This window comes from Dipodomys merriami, unplaced genomic scaffold (assembly GCF_024711535.1).
Source record: "Dipodomys merriami isolate MVZ:Mamm:240054 unplaced genomic scaffold, mDipMer1.0.p SCAF_8, whole genome shotgun sequence".
NCBI classification, from domain to species: domain Eukaryota; kingdom Metazoa; phylum Chordata; class Mammalia; order Rodentia; family Heteromyidae; genus Dipodomys; species Dipodomys merriami.
In genome coordinates this window covers 1,307,908-1,327,421 of record NW_027206401.1, presented here as the reverse complement: position 1 = coordinate 1,327,421, position 19,514 = coordinate 1,307,908, and the positions used below count along the sequence as shown (strand labels likewise).

General features: G+C 42.6%; 1 protein-coding gene across 19 annotated transcripts in view; it reads left to right on the top strand.

Moving 5' to 3' along the window:
* Afdn (afadin, adherens junction formation factor) overlaps positions 1 to 19,514 on the top strand; it is a 122,755-nt gene that overhangs the window by 41,007 nt on the left and 62,234 nt on the right. For 14 of the 19 annotated variants that reach the window (XM_070010301.1, XM_070010297.1, XM_070010303.1 and 11 more), the window contains exons 7-12: positions 2,310 to 2,421; positions 3,923 to 4,090; positions 7,239 to 7,283; positions 10,329 to 10,423; positions 11,237 to 11,499; positions 16,669 to 16,738. In XM_070010301.1, coding sequence (XP_069866402.1) covers positions 2,310 to 2,421; positions 3,923 to 4,090; positions 7,239 to 7,283; positions 10,329 to 10,423; positions 11,237 to 11,499; positions 16,669 to 16,738 — 753 coding nt within the window. The remainder of the gene's footprint in view (positions 1 to 2,309; positions 2,422 to 3,922; positions 4,091 to 7,238; positions 7,284 to 10,328; positions 10,424 to 11,236; positions 11,500 to 16,668; positions 16,739 to 19,514) is intronic. The other 5 variants (XM_070010306.1, XM_070010307.1, XM_070010298.1 and 2 more) reach the window with 1 other exon arrangement.

The following is a 19,514-nucleotide window of genomic DNA, read 5'->3' as shown; positions in this document are numbered from 1 at the left end:
AACTCATTACCTGACTCATGTAATTGTAATCCCTTTATACATCACCTCTATAATAACAGTGAAATAAATTAATTTAGAAAATGTAATACATTGATTAAGGTCATGAATATGTTAAAGCCCTATGTACTTTGAATCTTTATTGACAGTCACTTTTAGGTTATCTGATTTTTTTCCCCCCTGTAGTGGAGATTGAATTCAGGGCTTCATGTTTGCTAGATAGACACTTGAACTATGTTCCTAGACATTGTTTTTTTTTTTTTTTTCAGGATTTATTATTTTGTTATATGTTTTGTGAACAAAAAACCCCAAAACAACAAACAAAAAAGGAAAAGAAAAGCCCAAACATAGCCAGGTGCCGGTGGCTCATGCCTGTAATCCTAGCTACTAAGGAGGCTGAGATCTGAGGATCATGGTTCAAAGCCAGCCCGGGCAGGAAAGTCTGTGAAACTCTTATCTCCAATAAACTACCAGAAACCCAGAAGTGGCGCTGTAACTCAAGTGGTAGAGCCCTCACCTTGAGCTGGAGAGCTGAGAGACAGCGCCCAGGCCCAGCGTTCAAGCCTCATGACGGACAAAAAAAAAGCCCAAACATGCATGCTACCCACCAGAGGAAGCTCATCTCTTTCTGGTGCAGGCCATACTATGTTAGTGTGCAAAGCCCTATCTACTCCTCACCATTAAATGTTTATGACCTAACTACAAACATGGAAGTCGGGCGCCGGTGGCTCACACCTGTAATCCTAGCTACTCAGGAGGCTGAGATCTGGGGATCACGGTTCAAAGCCAGCCCGGACAGGAAAAGTCTGTGAGACTCTTATTCCAATAAACCACTCAGAAAACCAGAAGTGGCGCTGTGGCTCAAGTGGTAGAGCACTAGCCTTGAGCTGAAGAGCTGAGGACACGCCTAGACCCAGAGTTCAAGCCACATGACTGACCAAAAAAAAAAAAAAAAAAAAAAAAAAAAAAAAAATGGAGCATGAAGGCAAACAGAGGCAACTACCCAGGTCTCAAATTCATGATCCTCCCTCTCTTCTCTCAGGTATTAGGTTACCCTGCTGGATTTCTTCAAGAGTCTCTGTTGTTTTGGTTTACTGCTATATTATTTTCTGATCAGTTTTCTTTGTATGCTGAGATAGTAAAAATAAAGAATTTGTTGTAGTTATTTCCTGAATTAGAATTTTTTTTAATTTTCTTTTTTTTTTGGGGTCCGGTCATGGGGCCTGAACTCAGCTTGGGCACTGTCCTTCAGCTCAAGGCTAGCGCTCTACCACTTGAAACACAGCGCCACTTCCGGCTCTTTTCTTTTTTTGCTTATGTGGTGCTGAGGAATCGAACCCAGGGACTCTGGCATTCAAGGCAAGCACTTTACCACTGAGCCACCTTCCCAGCCTCATTGTTTCATAAATTATAGCTGTTTCATAGTCTTCACTTCTTTTATTCAATTATTTACTAAATATGCTGCTTGGATTCAAAAGTTAGAGCTGTCCCTGAAAGATCTTCCTGTGCAGCTGGAATCGCAGGCAAGATCCACTGTGCCTGGCCCTGCCGTGTCCTTCAGGGCTTGTCCTGGGGCTTCCTTCAACTCAGGGCCTGCATGCCGTCCCTGAGCATTTTTGCTCAAGGTTAGCACTCTAATATTTGAACCACAGTTCTGCTTCTGGGTTTTTTGCTGATTAATTAGAGGTAAGAGTTTCATGGACTTTCTTGCCCTAGATGGCTTTGAACCATGATCCTCAGATCTCAGCCTCCTGACTAGCTAGGATTACAGGTGTGAGCCACCAGCACCTATTTCATTGTACCTTTCGGAAGCTTCAGCAGAGGACACAATGCACACACCATAGCTAAACTGAAGAATATATACATTAAGAAACTAATAAATTTTTAAAAATTATTTATTTTACTGTGCTCGGGCTTGAACTCAGCCTTGAACTCTTGCTTAGCTTTTCATTCAAGCAAAGTGTTCTACTGCTTGAACCACACTTTCTCTTCTGGCTTTGTACTGGTCAGTTGGAAATAAGAGTCTTGGCAGTTTTTCTTCCCAGGCTAGCTTCGAACCATGATCCTCCAATCTCAGCCTCCTTGAGTAGTAGGATTACAGGTGTGGGTGAGCCACTGGCACCCAGCTTCCAGTGACTTTTTAATTCATTCAAAAGTAGTACTTCCAAGCCAAGTAATACATACCTATGATAACAGTAGCACTGCAGAGGTAAGACAGGAGAACCTTGATGCCGAGGCTAGCCTCAGGATGACAGAGTCAAACCACGTTGGCTTTTGGAGTGTATTTACTGTTAATGTGATTTCTCTGTTAGGTCATGCTTCCTCCTGGAGCTCAGCATTCTGACGAGAGAGGTGCTAAAGAAATCATTCTTGATGATGATGAGTGCCCTTTACAAATCTTCAGGGAATGGCCAAGTGACAAAGGTATTGTTTCTCAGATGATATGGAAAATTTGTACCTGAATGTTTTTTGATAGCTCTTTGCTGCACTGTTTCCCACCTCCTTTGTACACTTGGGGTAGTGTCTTGGCAATGGTGCCAGGCTCAGCTCATTTGAGTCTCCTGCCCAGAGGCTGTCACTACAGATGGAAAGCCAGAAGAAGCAGACTTAGCGATTGAAGATAGCTGTTGCCAATTAGCAGTGAAACACTTTACATAGATGCTATATGTTAGTTGGACAAATGTGTTATGATAGGGAAGGTAATCAAGGCTGTAAAGATGGTAATCTATTAAGATAGAGGTTGATTGTTTCTTATGCAAAATGCTTAAGACTAGAAGTGTCTGTGATTTTGGATTTTTTTTTCAGATTTTGGAATATCTTCCCATAAACAATAAGATACCCTGGAGATGAGATCCAAATCTAAATACAGAATTCATTGATGTGATATAGGGTGTTTTTACTGTGAATGCATCTTGCCTGCTACCTGTTTTAGGAGTTAAGTTGTCCATTTGTGTCATGTTTTGGAATTCATTGTGGTGATCAGTTTTGATTTTTGGATGAGGGATGTATGCAGTCTTATAAAGGATTTATACTTGGCACTATTCAGACAATTTTTTTCTGTTTCAAAGCAACAGGAGTTTAAAGCTGTATTTTTGATGAAATACAGTTTTCCTACTGTTGGAGTCATAGCAAAAGTTGACTTGCTCAGTAAGGTGCAGGTGCCTTTGCATTAATGAGGACACAAAAATGGATTGCCAGTTAATCCTATCAATATTGAATACAGATTTTTTGGGGGGGGTTCGGTTGTGGGGCTTGACCTCTGGCCTCAGCTCTTCAGCTCAAGGCTAGCGTTCGACCACTTGAGCCATAGTGCCACTTCCGGCTTTATTCTTTTTGCTTATGTGGTGCTGGGGAATCGAACCCAGGGCCTCAGGCATGCAAGGCAAGTGCTCTACCACTGAGCCACCTTCTCAGCCCTTGAATACAGATTTTTACAGTACCAAAAAATACTAAGTAAGCAGATTGAATACTTGCTTAGCACATTTTCTAGATAGAACAAACTTCATTAAAGAAAAATTGGCTTCAATTCTGAATTCTGTTGTAAAACAAATCACATCAATGAAGAAGTCTTCGAGTATATGAACTTATGTGAGAATATGTTCCATGTGTGGGAATATGTTAACTGACCACCAGGTTATCTATCAGAATAAGCATTCATTTACTCAGAAGCTGATTGTGTGTTGCTTTTAATTATATGATATCTTTGGGTAACTGGCTGTCATTAATTAAAAATAATCTAGGCAAATGGCTTGTTGGAGTTTTTCAGAGTCACCAAAAGACTAGTATTTCCTTCACTGAGTAAAACTATAAATTGGGTGAGCTTTTGCTCAGTTATTCTTTAGCAGATGCTGTTGATAATGTTTGGACTGCTGTGCAGCTGGCCACCCCTACCACTGATTGATGACTGCTACTGTTAACATTCTAGGGATTCTAGTCTTCCAGTTGAAGAGGAGGCCACCTGACTATATCTCAAAGAAAACTAAGAAACACGCCGAAGGGAAGCCACCAAAGGGGAAAGAGAGAGCTGACGGGGCTGGCTATGGCTCCTCTCTTCCCCCTGAGAAACTGCCCTACTTGGTAGAGTTAAGCCCAGGTGAGAAAGCTGGTTACTTATACCGGGAGCATGATGTACAGAGTTTAGTGTGAAATGTTCCTCCTCATATTTCTAATGCATCTTAAGCATTCATTTATTTAGAAAAATATAACTGTCATAGATGGCATTTATTTAAACATATTTAAGTACATGTACTCCTGAGTAAAATTAAATTCACTTGGACAAAAATGAATATTATACAAGATTTAAAAATAATACATGAAAGCTGGGCACCAGTGGCTCATGCCTGTAATCCTAGCTACTCGGGAGGCTGAGATATGAGGATCATGGTTCAAAGCCAGCCCAGGTGGAAAAGTCCATGAGACTCTGATCTCCAATAAACGACTAGAAAACCAGAAGTGGCGCTGTGGCTCAAGAGGTAGAGTGCTCTTCTTGAGCTGAAATGTGCAGGGACAGCGCCCAGGCCCAGAGTTCAAGCCCCATGACTGAAAAAAAAAAAAAAAAAAAGAAGTTTTTAGAGTTTTAAATGTCCAGATTTCTTTTTTAAGGAAAAATGACCAAAATAACTTTGGTACAATAGTTCGTTAAAAATAGTAAACGGGTTGGGCAGGTGGCTCAGTGGTAAAGTGCTTGCCTTACATGCATGAGGCCATGGGTTTGATTCCTCAGCACCACATAAGCAGAAAAAGCCCAAAGTGGTGTTGTAGTTCAAATGGTACAGCACTAGCCTTGAGCTGAAGAGCTGAGGGACAACACTCAGGTCCAGAGTTCAGGCCCTACGACCACCACCACCAACAAAAATAGTAAACAGACTGGCAGAGTGGCTCAGGTCGTAGATTGCTTGACTAACAAGTGTGAGAGCCTGAGCTCAAACTCTGGTACCACCCAAAATACATACATAAATACACACGTACATACATATATATATTCATAATATCATTGAAAAAATAGTGAACAGTAAACTGAAATTTTCTCTTCCTGGGGTATTGTGTACATGAGTGAGTATGGGAGAAGGTATGGAGGACAGGGAATCATACCATTGTCTACAGTGAATATGTCCCAAAGGAGTGTCTTTAAATTTAAACAGTGTGTCTAAGCGATCCATCTTGTGAGCAAACTGTTATTTGATTTTTAAATAATGATTTCATATTAGTCTTCTAAATATATTGTTTTCAGAATATTGCTAGGTTGTCATAATTTAGCCATCAGATAGGGAAATACATTGACATTCTTATATAATATATATACACACACATTCCCATGTAGTGTTTGCATATATGTACTATATGGTGTATTTGCTTATCATTTAGCCAAAATTATATTATTATTTAGTTAAAATGGAATTATGTGGCCTGAACAATTAAATATAATGAAGATAGCACTTTCTTCTCCCTACTTAAAGCCCAATTAGTAACTGTAGAAAAATTACCACAAAAATGAACCAGTTGTGTAGATTATATATAGTTCCTGGGCAGGAATATGTTCTTCTCTTCCTTGGTTTTCAGTGTTAGTTTTACTTCTAAGGTTGGTTAAGTTTCACACAGTTGACTATTAAAATTAGCTGAGGTTAGACCTGGTGTTTGTGATCCCACAGTGCTGGGAAGACTGCGGGCTATACTCAGAAACTAGGGTGGGAGTGTGTCGATTTGGTGTTGATAGCAGTGTGGCTATAGTAGTAAGTAGAGTTACATTCATTTATATCCAGGTCTTTCTTTTCATTGATTAGCAGTTTGTAAGGAATATATCAGTGTTATTTGCTCCTCTCTTTTCTGGCTAGGAGGTTCATTTGAATTTTTGTTTTCTCACTATGTCTCAGTATTACTGTATAAAGTCTGAAAACCACTGGCTCTTGTTTGTCTGAGGGAAGGAAGAGAGCCACTTATTTTTTCAGCTTAATTTTTAGGATCATTTTTGGACATTGGGTACCTTAAGCACTGGAAACTTGGTTTTCTCCCAAATTTGAAGTTATGGAGATTTAATAGTATTGGCCAATAGGGAAATTTATAAATAGAATAGTACAGAATAAATTTCAAGTGAGTAGAAGAAAGTTGATTTTGGTGGGTAGCATCAATAGGCTGAACATTCCTTCGCTCCATTTAGTACTTATATATATCAGACTCTTTTGGGGGTTAGCAATGGAGCACTAAAAATGAGATTTATCCTTAACCTCATATTCTGATGAGTTGCCATTTTGCTACTTATTATATATTTGTTACCTCTCAGGTAGTCAAACACAGAGAAATTTTTTGTAGATGTGGTATACTGTAGTCCATAGGTAAATAATAGTTATGCTTTTTACCAAATATTTGCAACAGCATGTATTACATGCTTACTGATGTATTTCTTGACACTTTGCTACCTTTTCCCATCATTTATTGAGCTCCTTTGTGAGCAGAGCATTAGATGGAAAGGTACATAAAACTATTCCTGTTGACAGGTGATGTATCTACCAGGCAACATTCACAACTCAGGGCCAGTGATGGTCTCTGATCTATACTCCCTCTCAGCTTCTCTGGGCTGCCTGGGGAGAGCGCCCCTCACTGTTGCACAGATGGTGGGCTGCTTAAGGTAGAGGCAGGGACTGGTAGCAGGCCCCAGTGTGAGGCCAAAATCTTTTCACTGGGTTCTGAGACCCTTTTAGGTTATCATTATTACTAAAGCTCCAGTCTGCATGCTGAATAAAATCTGCACACTGGTTTGTCAGGAATGGGGAGGGACTGTACTTCTACTGGGCATATTGTCAGCCAGCTGTGTGTCCTGGGCATGGAGGTCCCAGGATGGGTAGGAGGCATCTGAGGTATGGGTATACTTGCACTGTTTTCTGGAGAAATGGAAGCCTGGGTACTGCTCTGTCCTGCTCTAAACAGAAGTCATTGAGGTGGGATGATGACCTCCTGTATGGCTAACTCACTGTTGCTGTCCTGCTGCTTGGTGACTCACTATTGTCTTGCTGTTTTCCTTAACGGTCTACACTGGTTTCTAAAACACTGACTGGGACACTGCAGTAGTCTCACCTGCACAGCTTTGAAAGCTGATGGGTAAAATGTACCTTTTCTTCCTTTGAAACATCTCACTGAAGCTCACCCTCTGCGTCTCTTCTCCTCCTTTCCTCTCCTGCGTGTTCTGCATGGTCTCTGTCCTGCCGGTGCTGCCTTCACCTGGGTCCTGGCATGTGTCTTAACCCCAGGGAGAAGGAGTCACTTTGCCTACTACAGCTATCACACTTATGAAGGTAATGCTATGCTTAATACTTCATATTTTTGTAACTGGGCTCTAATAGAACCTCATGGGCAAAATAATGTTCTCTGACCACATAGACACTATGTGCCTAGAAATTGAATGTGCTGTCCTTCTCAGCAGTGTCCCCGGTTCAGAGCTCACCTTACCACTGTGCTTCTCCGTGGCGCGCCCCTCAGGCGGAGGAGAGGCTAACTGAAAATGGGGAGGAAGTGGTCTTAGCCTGTCCCTGTGGTCTGTGACCCTTCACACTTGGAGGGTAGACTTGGCATTTCTCATCCAAAAGGCTGCTGAAATTTTGGGATGCTGACATCATGCCAGAAGTAGAAAATTCCATGCTTGGCCTCATGTAGCAGTCAGAAATCCACACTAAATACATTGCATATGACATTCTGCATAGGCTATCTGTGTACATGAATGTGACACATTAATGAAGTTTATGTTTAGATTTGGGTCCCCTCTCCAAAATATCTTACATGTATGCAAACAATCCCTGATCAAATTAAAAAAAAAAAAACAAATAGAACCCAGTTGGAAGTCTGAAACACTTCTGGTCCCATGTCTGCTGTAGAGCTTTGGAGACTGCCTGCCTGGCATCCCTTGCATGGAAATGTCCTCCAGAGATGCCCTGGTTCTCCCCAAAGAAAGGTCTTCAGGGGTCGGGGCTGAGGGCATCTATTTGTAGAGACCTTGTTGGGGATGGAGAATATGTTAAATGAATTTTGAAGGGGATGGTTTTAATATTCCAACCTGTAAGGTAGGTGATCAGTTGCTTCTAGCAGGAGCTAGAGCCGGGCTGCCACGGGGAAGACAGGAGGCACTTAACTGTGACACCTTTCCTTCCTCCCATCCCCTACCCCATCCTGGGCTTTAGCTCTGGTTTTTCTTTCTGTTTTAAAATTTTATTTTTTATTTGTGCCGGCCCTGGGGCTTGAACTTGGGGCCTAGGCACTGTCCCTGAGCTGCTCTTGCTGAGGGCAAGCACTCCCCCACGTGAGCCTCCAGCTTTTTTGTGATTCATTACAGATAAGAGTCTGATGCATGTTTCTTCCTGGGCTTGTTTCAAACCACAATCCTCAGAACTCAGTCTTCCGAATAGCCAGAATTATAGGCATGAGCCACTGGTTTCTAGCTTACCTCTGGTTTTTCTATTGCAGTGAAGTGGTAAGAAAGGAAAGACTGAGAAAGGAGTTTGCATTTCTCCCTTTTTTATTAAGCATCTACTTGCGTACACTAGAGAATATTAATGTGAACTTTCTTCCCACCCCTAAGCAAGCGTGTCACCTTGCATTGAAACAATTGTTCTTGCTGCAACCATGGTTGCTTATTTGCTTTTTTTTCTTTATAAGTTGTGTAATTTATATGACTACGTTCATTATACAGTTTCCTTCCTTTTTAGTGGAATTATTTGTTGCTAATACTTGAGACCGTATACTTGAGTACATTCAGAAAGCCAGGTAAAGCCTAGGCACTGAGTGGTTCAGACACGAGGAAGATTAGTCAGACAGTGGGAATCTCTGTAAGATATAGTACATTAGAGATAAAAGAGGATCACATTCTCTGACTGCCCACGGCAACCAGAAGAGAGGAGTGAACATTCCAGGATGAGGACTCTCTGCCCAGGCCTGGAAAAGCCCGACGGTTTGTTTTGTTTTGGTGTATTTTTTGAGAAAGGGTCTCAGTAGGTGGCCCAGTTTGGTCTTGAACTTATGATCCTCCTTCTTGGTCTCCCAACTGCTGGGATTACATTGTGTATGCTATCATGCCTAGCTTCTCACATGGTTCTCATGCTTTGTTTGGATCAAGAATTTCTAAGGCTAGAGTTGCAGATTAATATTGCAGCACAGAGACCCCATGCTCAGTGAATCCACTTCAGGCATTGGTACTCTGAATTATATCAGTCTCATCTGTCCTTTGCCAGTGTCCCAGACTTCTGAAATGTTTCAGAAACAGAAAATACTACCAAGATGTTACTTTGTATACTCTAAATCTTCAGATTTTTAAAAAAAACTTGCATATTTCTTTGTCTGTAAGAGTTCAGAACACACCATGGCTGAGAAAATTTAGCATTTTAAAACTGTGTATACTCAAAAGCCCTCCAAAATGTTTAATCTCTGAAGCTCTTGCAACTTGTGTTCCTGATTCCAGTTAATCAAAATCTTAATAAGTGGTTCTGAATTTACTTGGGCAGTTATGAACTAGGTCAAGGAGACTCTTGCTTACCTTTTGAGGAGACCTGGCTTAGTACATATATGACTGAATATGTAGTGTGTTACAGCGTGCAAATCTGTGATTGTATCGTAACGCTTGGCTTCTGGAGGTACATTTTCTCGTGTGACCTCTGAAATGAGGAGCCTTCAGTGGACATCCTTTTGCACTAGCTGGGGTGCAGTGAGTGAGAAATAAGTGTGCCCAGTGTAAGTGAAGCTAGAGGCTGGCCGCGCTGCTTCCCTCCTTCCCTCTCCTTCCCCCCCCCCCATCATGCTCATGAAAATTAACTTCCCATAATTCAAAACAGTATAAAATAGCTGAAAAAAGAAACGATAGACCTAGTCTTCTGCCTGTCCTTTATCCCAGGACTGCTTGAAGAAGCCTAGCACGAGTCATAGTTCCGGAGACTCCTCCCTGGCCTCCATCTCAGGACTGTGGTCCGGAAGGTCTGGGCATAGCCAGCCCCTTCCCTGGATGAAGGATCTAAGTGGAGGGGAGGGTCTACATGTCTTCTTTGATCTTCATATTGCCACTGTGACTACATCTCACAACCACTAAAAGGACTCAGGGCAGGGTAGTAGAGTCTAAGATTTGCTTTTATGTAACAAAATGTTGGGACTGATGATTGTCTTGGCAGTGTGTATTAACTGTGCTTACTTGAAGTTTTTCTACCCAGTTTGATGAATTGTATGATGTAACGTAGAGGGTTCTTTGAGAGAGATTCTGAGGAATGAGAACTGAAATGTCACTTAAGGTCACTCTCTGTTCCAGGTAATATGACAAGAATGTTAGACTTTGCAAATGGTGTTCTCTTCTTCCCTTCTCACAGATGGTTCTGACTCCAGAGACAAGCCAAAGCTTTACCGCCTTCAGTTAAGTGTGACTGAAGTTGGGACAGAAAAGTTCGATGACAACTCTATCCAGGTGTGCAGTTATGCTACAGCCTAAGCTTCCTACTGTAGTTATTACCCACAGCAAAGTAGCTCCCACGCAGACCTGTATGTAATTATAAGTGGCTCATTTACTCTGCTTAGTGTGGAGAGGAGTGTGCATTTGTGTTCACACTTGACCCACAGAAGCTCCGCTCGGTTAGGACATTCCTCCCTCGTTTCCTTCTGTGAGGTGGTGGTCACAGCTTGTAGGTGGGTTTCAGGGTGAAGGAGAGAGCATCTGACAGTCCTACGCCTGGGCCCAGTGCAAGGCAGCTGCCTCAGGCAGTGCTGGCTGCACACTGTTCTCACGTACTTAAAGCAGTGGGCATGGTTTATGAAAATGTGAGGACCACATTTGGCACTTGGAACTACCTTCTCTTATTTCATGTCGGTAAAAATGATAGGGGTTTCAGTTTCACTGTTCATTCTTTCCATGGCAGTGAAACAAGTAGGGATTTTTACTCATAGTTGTCTGTAGAGCTTTATACTGTCTTATAAATGATTGAGATAATTAGACACTAGCTTTTTGTTTGTTTTTATGGTGCTGGAGTTCATTTGGTGGGCAAGCACCATATCACAGAACTGCATTTAAAAAAATGCAGATTGTATAAGATGCCTTAAATTACTAGATGCCAAAAATGGGTAAGAATTTTGACAGTATTTTGTACTGTAAGGAGGAAATTCATTTAAGAAAGCAATGGAAACCAGGACTTTGTTGGGTCTTCGTTTCTTATGGATATATTGATTATAGATAGAAGAGAAACTTGCTTTGCGTGTTGAGGATGGGGCTGTCTTCTGTTTTCAGTTGTTTGGTCCAGGAATTCAGCCCCATCACTGTGACCTTACCAACATGGACGGAGTGGTCACTGTGACTCCCAGAAACATGGACGCAGAGACCTATGTGGATGGCCAGCGCATCTCCGAGACCACCATGCTGCAGAGCGGCATGAAGCTGCAGTTCGGCCCCTCACACGTCTTTAAGTTTGTGGACCCCAACCAGGACCACGCTCTGGGGAGGAGGTCTGCAGAGGGAGGCCTGACCATCAAGGGCCCCAGACACAAACCAGGGTGAGTAGGACTATCAGCCGGCAGCGCCACAGTTGGGGCTGCATTTTAGCTGTATTTATGAGGATTTGAGTTAAATGTAAATGCTTTGGCTTTTACTTTTTTTTTTTTTAGATTTCCAGTTTTAAAAATCAGGTAATAAGGACATTTCTTTTATCACAGTGTTGCCTTCCCTTGCTTTCTACAGTTTCTCCTGACCCCCTCAAGTTACAGAGTCTGCTTTCAACTCCGTGTTCAGTGAGCACCACTGCTGCAGTTGGTCACCCTTTCTCCCTCCATTTCTGTGCTCCCCTCTCGCCCTCCCTAGAAAGTGAACTTACATACAAGACAAAAGCCAGAAAACAAAAACAGGGACAAAAGAGAAAAAAAACCACAAAATAATAAAAAACATCTTCTTTCTATTTCTTGGAGTTCATTTTGAAAATATTATTTTATATGATCATATGCACATAGCTATTGAGCTTTTGTGATCCTCTCCTAAGAGTATCCTCCTCTGTTCACACTCTGTATCTAGAATCTTGTATAAATGATCATGTTTAAGTGTATTTTTCTGTCCTTTACCATCCACTGTGTTTACTTATAGATTTATAGGCACATTCTAATTACAACAAATGAAGGAAACCATGCAACCTATGTTTCTTTGGGTCTGACTTACTTCACTTAATATAACTCTTTCCAGGTCTTTCCATTTCTTTTTTTTTTTTCGTTATAAAACATTTAATGTTCACCTACAATACAATGTAAACCTTTATAGGTCTTTCCATTTCTTTACAAATAGTACAATATCATTCTTTCTGATGGATGAGTAGAATTCCAGTGTGCATATCTATCATATTTTCTTGGTACGTTGGTCCATCAAGGGGCATCTGGGTTGATTCTGTATCTTGGCTATAGTAAACAGTGCTAAAACGAACTCTTTCCAGGTCTTTCCATTTCTTTACAAATGGTACAATATCATTCTTCCTGATGGATGAGTAGAATTCCAGTGTGCATATCTATCATATTTTCTTGATACGTTCGTCCATCAAGGGGCATCTGGGTTTATTCTGTATCTTGGCTATAGAAAACAGTGCTGAAATGAATATCATTGTGCTGATCCAAAATCACAGCAAATCAAAGAAAGACTGGATAAATGGGATTGTATCAAACTGAAGAGTTTCTGCATGGCCAGGGACATAGCTAGCAAAATAAATAGAAAGCCTACCAAATAGGAGAAGATTTTTACTAGCTATGCATCAGACAAGGGCCTCATATCTAAAATAAACTCAGAGCTCCAAAAATTAAACGCCCCCAAAATAAACAACCTAATTAATAAATAGAAGAGGAAATAAGAATGGCCAATAGACACATGAAGAAAATGTTCAACGTCTCTGGCCATAAAAAATGCAAATCAGATTGAGATTCCACCTTATCCCAGTTAGAATGGTCATTATCAAGAAATGGTCATTATCAACAACAGATACTGGAGGGGATAGGACCAAAAGAGAATGCTGCTCTGTTGTTGGCGGGAGTGTGAGCTGGTTCAACCACTCTGGAAAGCACTATGGAGGTTCCTCAAAAGACTACACATAGAGCTCCCCTGTGACCCAAGAATCCCACTCCTGGGCATCTATCCAGAAGACCACAAACCAGGCCACACAAAATAGAAGTTTTGAACTGTTTGTCAGGTATTTATACTTAAGTAGTTTTTTAAAGTTAATACACTAAAAACAATACCTGTTCCTTTTTAAAAAAAAAAGAAGAAAAAGAAAGGATATCCTGGGGCTGAGAGTGGGATTCAAGTAGTATAGTGCTTATCTAGCATATGCAAGGCTCTGAGTTCAGCTCTGAGTACATCCATAAGCAAAACAAGAACCCATGATACTCTATATAATGACACTATGTAATAAGCTTTCAAAAATCATGCCCGAGCATGATTCATTGACTGAGGTGAGGGTCTCATGAACTTTTTGCCTTGGCTGGCCTTTTAACAGTGATCCTCCTGAGAAGCTGAGATTACAAGTATGGACCACTGTGCCCATACCTAAGTTTTTTATTGTGGGTTCTTTTCCGCCTTGTAACCACTAACAAAACAGATCTCATTTAAGAATTCAGAATACTTTAGCTCCACCTAGTGCTTTCCTGAGGTCTCACAAGTGTTTTGTGACTAAGAAGCTGAGAATATGACTTCCTTTTTGGTAATGATAATTTTGAAATCCTTTACTGTTCAACCACTTTGTTGCCAATTTGGCAAGTTAGTAAGGTATTAATCTTGGGTAGATAGCTACAGTAGTTCTTCCCTTATGGCAGTTGGTACAACCTAAAACACCAACAGACAGGTTAAGTTTTCTGCCCAGAGAGCACAAACGTAAACCAACAGGTTTGGTGGGCTTTTCTTTCTCTGATATGAATACTTGGTGGATTATTACATGTAGTCACTTAAGTAGGGAAGCAGTTACAAAGTTCATGGGTTGTGTAAGATCTATTTCTAGCTTCTTACTTTGTGCCACACTTAAGCAAATGACCACATCTCCTTATTTTTCTAAAAAAATCAACAATACCTTTACTATGTACTTCCTATGAGAATTCATTCCTTTCTCTTTCTTCCATCCTTAAACTAAATGTGTTTCTGGGCAAATAACCTATATACTCTTAATTTTTTGGTTAATTTATATGATTATATGTGTGGGAGGAGTTTATTATTTTACCATCACACATATTTACACAGTATCCCCATTAGTCTCATTCTATTATATTCTCTCCAAGAAAGCATTCCCTACATTTAAGAGCATGTGCTTTTAAATGGAAATTCCAAGTCTGTCTTCAGATCCTTATTTATGTTCAACAGGAGGTAGCAGAATTTGAGTTATTTTGCTAATTTGATTACTTGTGCATGCAGACTATAGACATTGAGCTTCCATGTCATATATCCTTGTTATGTTCTGAATGCTGAGATAGAGATAGGATTCTTAGAGTCAGAAGTCAAAATTGGATGATAATAAAGTAATTTATAAAGTCACTTTGGACTTGTTTTTTATATGCAGAATGTCAAATTAAAACTTAAGTACTTTTGGAGGAATAAGTTGAAGAGCTTTGTCTGGTATAAATTTGCTATTTTATAGTGTTAGTTATCTATAAGAGGAAGGTAGGGATGATAATGTATATGTTTTAGCTTTGATAAGTGGCAAAGAAGATGAGCCATATCACATTACTTTGTCAGATATTGGCAAATACCTGAAGTAAATCGTATTTAAGCTGATAAAAGCCAGCAGAACATTTCCATGAATATTTAATTTTAAAATTTGGTGATATATTGCAAAAAATTAATTATCTTTTTACTTTTTTAAAAGTTTCAACTCAAAGTTCAGTGCTATTTTGCACTAAAAATGCTCTGTTTTCTTAGTGATAAGGTAGAGAAATTTATACCTGCTTTAATAATTTGAATTTATAGATCACTTCCTTAATGGATTGAGTGTAAATAAGAGTCTTAAGTACCATGTTGCTTTAAAATTAGAGCATCTATGAAGAGATTTAATTCTTTATTATAATTAGAATACTTGCATAGCAGACCAGGACCTTTAATCCTTGCTTTATCCTCATTGCATTCTAGGTAGCTTTAGGTGTTTTTCTTTTTTAGTTAGGACTAGTAGGTTATATTTAACTTTTTTTTTTAATGATTCTTTTTTTTTTTAATTTATTTTTTTGTGAACACACTGTACAGAGGGGTTACAATTACATGGGCAGGTTAATGCGTACATTTCTTATCAAGCATTGCAGCCTTTGTTTACCCTTCACATCCCTTCCCAATCCTCCCCGCCCCCCGCCCCCCCCCCCCCCAACATTGTAAAGCTCGTTTTTGACATGACAACTTGTACTTCTCATTGTTGCAACAGGTCCACCTGTATCCTTAAATGACTTGTTTTTCCCCATCTCCTCTACAAGTTATATAGTGAAAGCAGGGGTTATACTGTGGGGGAGGGACATACAAAGCTACAAAGAGATAATCTTATAAATGCGTTAGAAACAAATGCATGAAAGGAAAAAAAAACATTAAAATACATATCTAAGGATTCATTTTCCTAACATCACATTATCTGACCTTTTCCGCTTGACTCATACATACACTAGATATTGCAAATAAGGGAAACCATGGCACCTATGTTTCTTTGGGCCTGGCTTAAAAAATTATATTGAACTTTTTTAACCAAAAAACTAGTTTGCCTCTACTTTTTTACTATTCAAAATGAGGTTCTGTTTGTATTCCAGGTTTTTCAAAATGATGTGTGTGGAAGTTTTGGTATTTTGAGATATCTAAATAATCTTTAAGACTATGATATCTCTTGATTTGATTACTGGCATTATCAAAAGTTTCCTCTTTCTTTATTGAAGCCTAAGCAGTAATGATCATGTACATTAGCCATTCCGGGCAGGGAAGTCCGTGAGACTCTTATCTCCAATTAACCACCAGAAGACTGGCAGTGGCACTGGGATAGCCTTTAGGAAAAAAGCTCAGGGATAGCACCCAGGCCCCAAGCCCAAGCCCCACCACACACACCCACCACACACACGCACGCGCATACGCACGCACGCAGAAAGACAGGTAGCTTATTATTGGGTTTACCTGTGTAATAGCCATAGATTGGGTCACGAGTACTTCAAGTCCAGCCTTCCCTTATTTATGTGCTATTTGCAGCCTAGATAAACTTAAATGTTCATTCTCATTATTAAATTCTGGTTATGGAAGAAAAAGATCTAGAAAGCTGGTGTGGTAGCTCACACCTATTATTCCAGTTTCTTAGGAAGCAGACATAGGAGGATAGTTGTTTGAAACCAGTTTCGGGGGAAAAAATGGTTATTGAGGTCTCTCTTAAAACAAAAGTTGGGTTTGATGGTGTAAGTATATAATCTCCATTATACGGAAGGCAGACACAGGTGGATTTGGGCCCAAGGTTAGCCTGGACAAAAAAGTAGAACACTTGCTGAAAAATAAAGCAGAAAGGGCTGGGAATCATGTAGATGATCCTAACGAAGAGTGTTTCCACAAACTGACCATAGTTTCTTTCTTCTTGTTCAGCCTGTGTGCTGAAAATGAAGTCACTTATGGACAATCTGGGGTGTTTACCTACTGGCCCCTGCTGCGTTTCATCTGTTATTTGACAGTCTATTCTGTGTGTTTCTTTTTCTTCCCAACAGAGCTGTGCAGGAGACAACCTTTGATTTGGGAGGCGATGTCCTCAGCGGGCCCGCACTGCCCTCAAGCAGGGTAGGTGACTGTGTGTGTGTGATGTTGTCACAGCACGGACTTCACAGTGGGCGTGCTACTCAGTTGTGCCACCTCTTGGGATACGGGAAAGACAGAGGGTAGAATGCTCCTTTTTCCTGAATCCAGGATATTGTGTTTTTCCTTCTGTGCTGGGCTTCTCCTTGGTGACATTGTGCAGAAGGTAGTGCAGTCCTGTTAAGGTAGCTCCGTATATTCAGGGGCCTTCTCAGATACTGCCCTGCAGCTCACCCTGGAGTTTCTGTGTAATCGGGATAGTTCTCCAATAAGAAGCCACTTCAGAACAGCAGCCACTTTACCTGTTCATGGTAGGTCTGGTTTGAGCTCACTGGGGCAGTTGTTGGTCTTCTAGCAGCCACTTGGGGGATTGCATTCAGCAGTCAGATTTCTGACTCAGCGCAGCCTTCCTTTCCGCGCCCTGTTGGGTTTTTTCCCCCAGGGCCCTTATCCCTAGGTCCTAGTTGTTCTCCACAAGACCCTTAAGCTTCCAGTCCTCCTTGCGGGTTAGAGCTGCAGCAACCTAGCATCAGTTCTCTGCCTTCCATTGCTTGAAGCAAACCCAGGTGCACTCAGATTTCAGGGAAAGAGGAGCCCTGTGTGACTATGTGCCATACAGCCCTCAACAGCGCCCATGTGTCAGAGCGACCCTTATCCTCCTCCCCACCCCACCCCAGCCACGCTGTCCCCAACAGCACCTATGTGTCAGAGCGACCCTTATCCTCCTCCCTGCCCCCCACCCCAGCCACGCTGTCCCCAACAGCACCCATGTGTCAGAGCGACCCTTATCCTCCTACCCCCCCACCCCACCCCAGCCACGCTGTCCCCAACAGCGCCCATGTGTCAGAGCGACCCTTATCCTCCTACCCCCCCACCCCACCCCAGCCACGCTGTCCCCAACAGCGCCCATGTGTCAGAGCGACCCTTATCCTCCTACCTGCCCCCACCCCACCCCAGCCACGCTGTCCCCAACAGCGCCCATGTGTCAGAGCGACCCTTATCCTCCTCCCTGCCCCCCACCCCAGCCACGCTGTCCCCAACAGCACCCATGTGTCAGAGCGACCCTTATCCTCCTACCTGCCCCCCACCCCAGCCACGCTGTCCCCAACAGCACCCATGTGTCAGAGCGACCCTTATCCTCCTACCTGCCCCCCCAGCCACGCTGTCCCCAACAGCACCCATGTGTCAGAGCGACCCTTATCCTCCTACCTGCCCCCCCAGCCACGCTGTCCCCAACAGCACCCATGTGTCAGAGCGACCCTTATCCTCCTCCCTGCCCCCCAGCCACGCTGTCCCCAACAGCATCCATGTGTCAGAGCGACCCTTATCCTCCTACCTGCCCCCCCAGCCACGCTGTCCCCAACAGCACCCATGTGTCAGAGCGACCCTTATCCTCCTCCCCCCCCAGTCACGCTGTCCCCAACAGCACCCATGTGTCAGAGCGACCCTTATCCTGCACCCCCACCCCACCCCAGCCACGCTGTCCCCAACAGCGCCCATGTGTCAGAGCGACCCTTATCCTCCTCCCCCCCCAGCCACGCTGTCCCCAACAGCACCCATGTGTCAGAGTGACCCTTATCCTCCTACCCCCCCAGCCACGCTGTCCCCAACAGCACCCATGTGTCAGAGCGACCCTTATCCTCCTCCCTGCCCCCCACCCACGCTGTCCCCAACAGCACCCATGTGTCAGAGCGACCCTTATCCTGCACCCCCACCCCACCCCAGCCACGCTGTCCCCAACAGCGCCCATGTGTCAGAGTGACCCTTATCCTCCCCACGCCCCCCCACTCCAGCCACGCTGTCCCCAACAGCACCCATGTGTCAGAGCGACCCTTATCCTCCTGTCTCCTGTCTGCCCCCCCCCCCCCCCCCCACCGCCCTGCTCCCAGCCACACACTCTCTATTTTCCTACTCCTATATACAGGACAGTTTCTTGAAAAAGAATCATCCAGAGTGGCTGTGTCTTATCACCCCCTCCCCCCCTTCATTACCCCTCTGGCTCCCTTCCTCCCTGGGCATGGAGTCTTCCCACGCTTGTTTTCTCTGTCCTTGTTATGGCACCATTTGCTGGACTACCACCTCTTGGTGCACCCAGCATTCTCCTGTTGCTTCTCCCACCAGATTGTGGCTTCTCCCCCGTGGTTGTTGGTGCGGCTCTCTCCTATGCTCTGGAGTGTTAGATGCGAGACGAAAGCCCCTTCTCTCTTGTCTGCACTATTCTTTTGGGACCTTGCCCTGTTGCCTAAGTTTACATTATCTTTTTTTTGTTGTTGCATACATTTGACGCTAGTCTCTCCAGAATTAAATTCCCAAGGGCCAAATTTGACATGAAAATTTAATGTCACTAAATCAGACTGTTTCCTATCTTAAACGTATTTCTCCCTTGATCGTTCCCTGTCTTGATAATATCACCATCCACAGCATTGCCCAAGGAAAAGCTGTTTCAAGTTGCTCTGATTTCTTTTCTGCACTGCATGCAGATCCACATTCTGCTCTTTGCATCTGCCTCGCTGGTCCGCATGTACAGGTACAGCATCAGGAGACCATTCTGAACAACAGCCCCCCTAAAGAGTGTTTACCTGTTCTGTCATCGTCATCTTTGCATTGTAAGAGTATGTAGGTCTAGTTGGGCACCAGTGGCTCACACCTGTAATCCTAGCTACTCGGGAGGCTGAGATCTGAGGATTGTGGTTTGAAGTGCTTTGGGTCAGGAAAGTCCATGAGCTCAAATCTCTAATTAACCATCAAAAGTCAGCAGTGG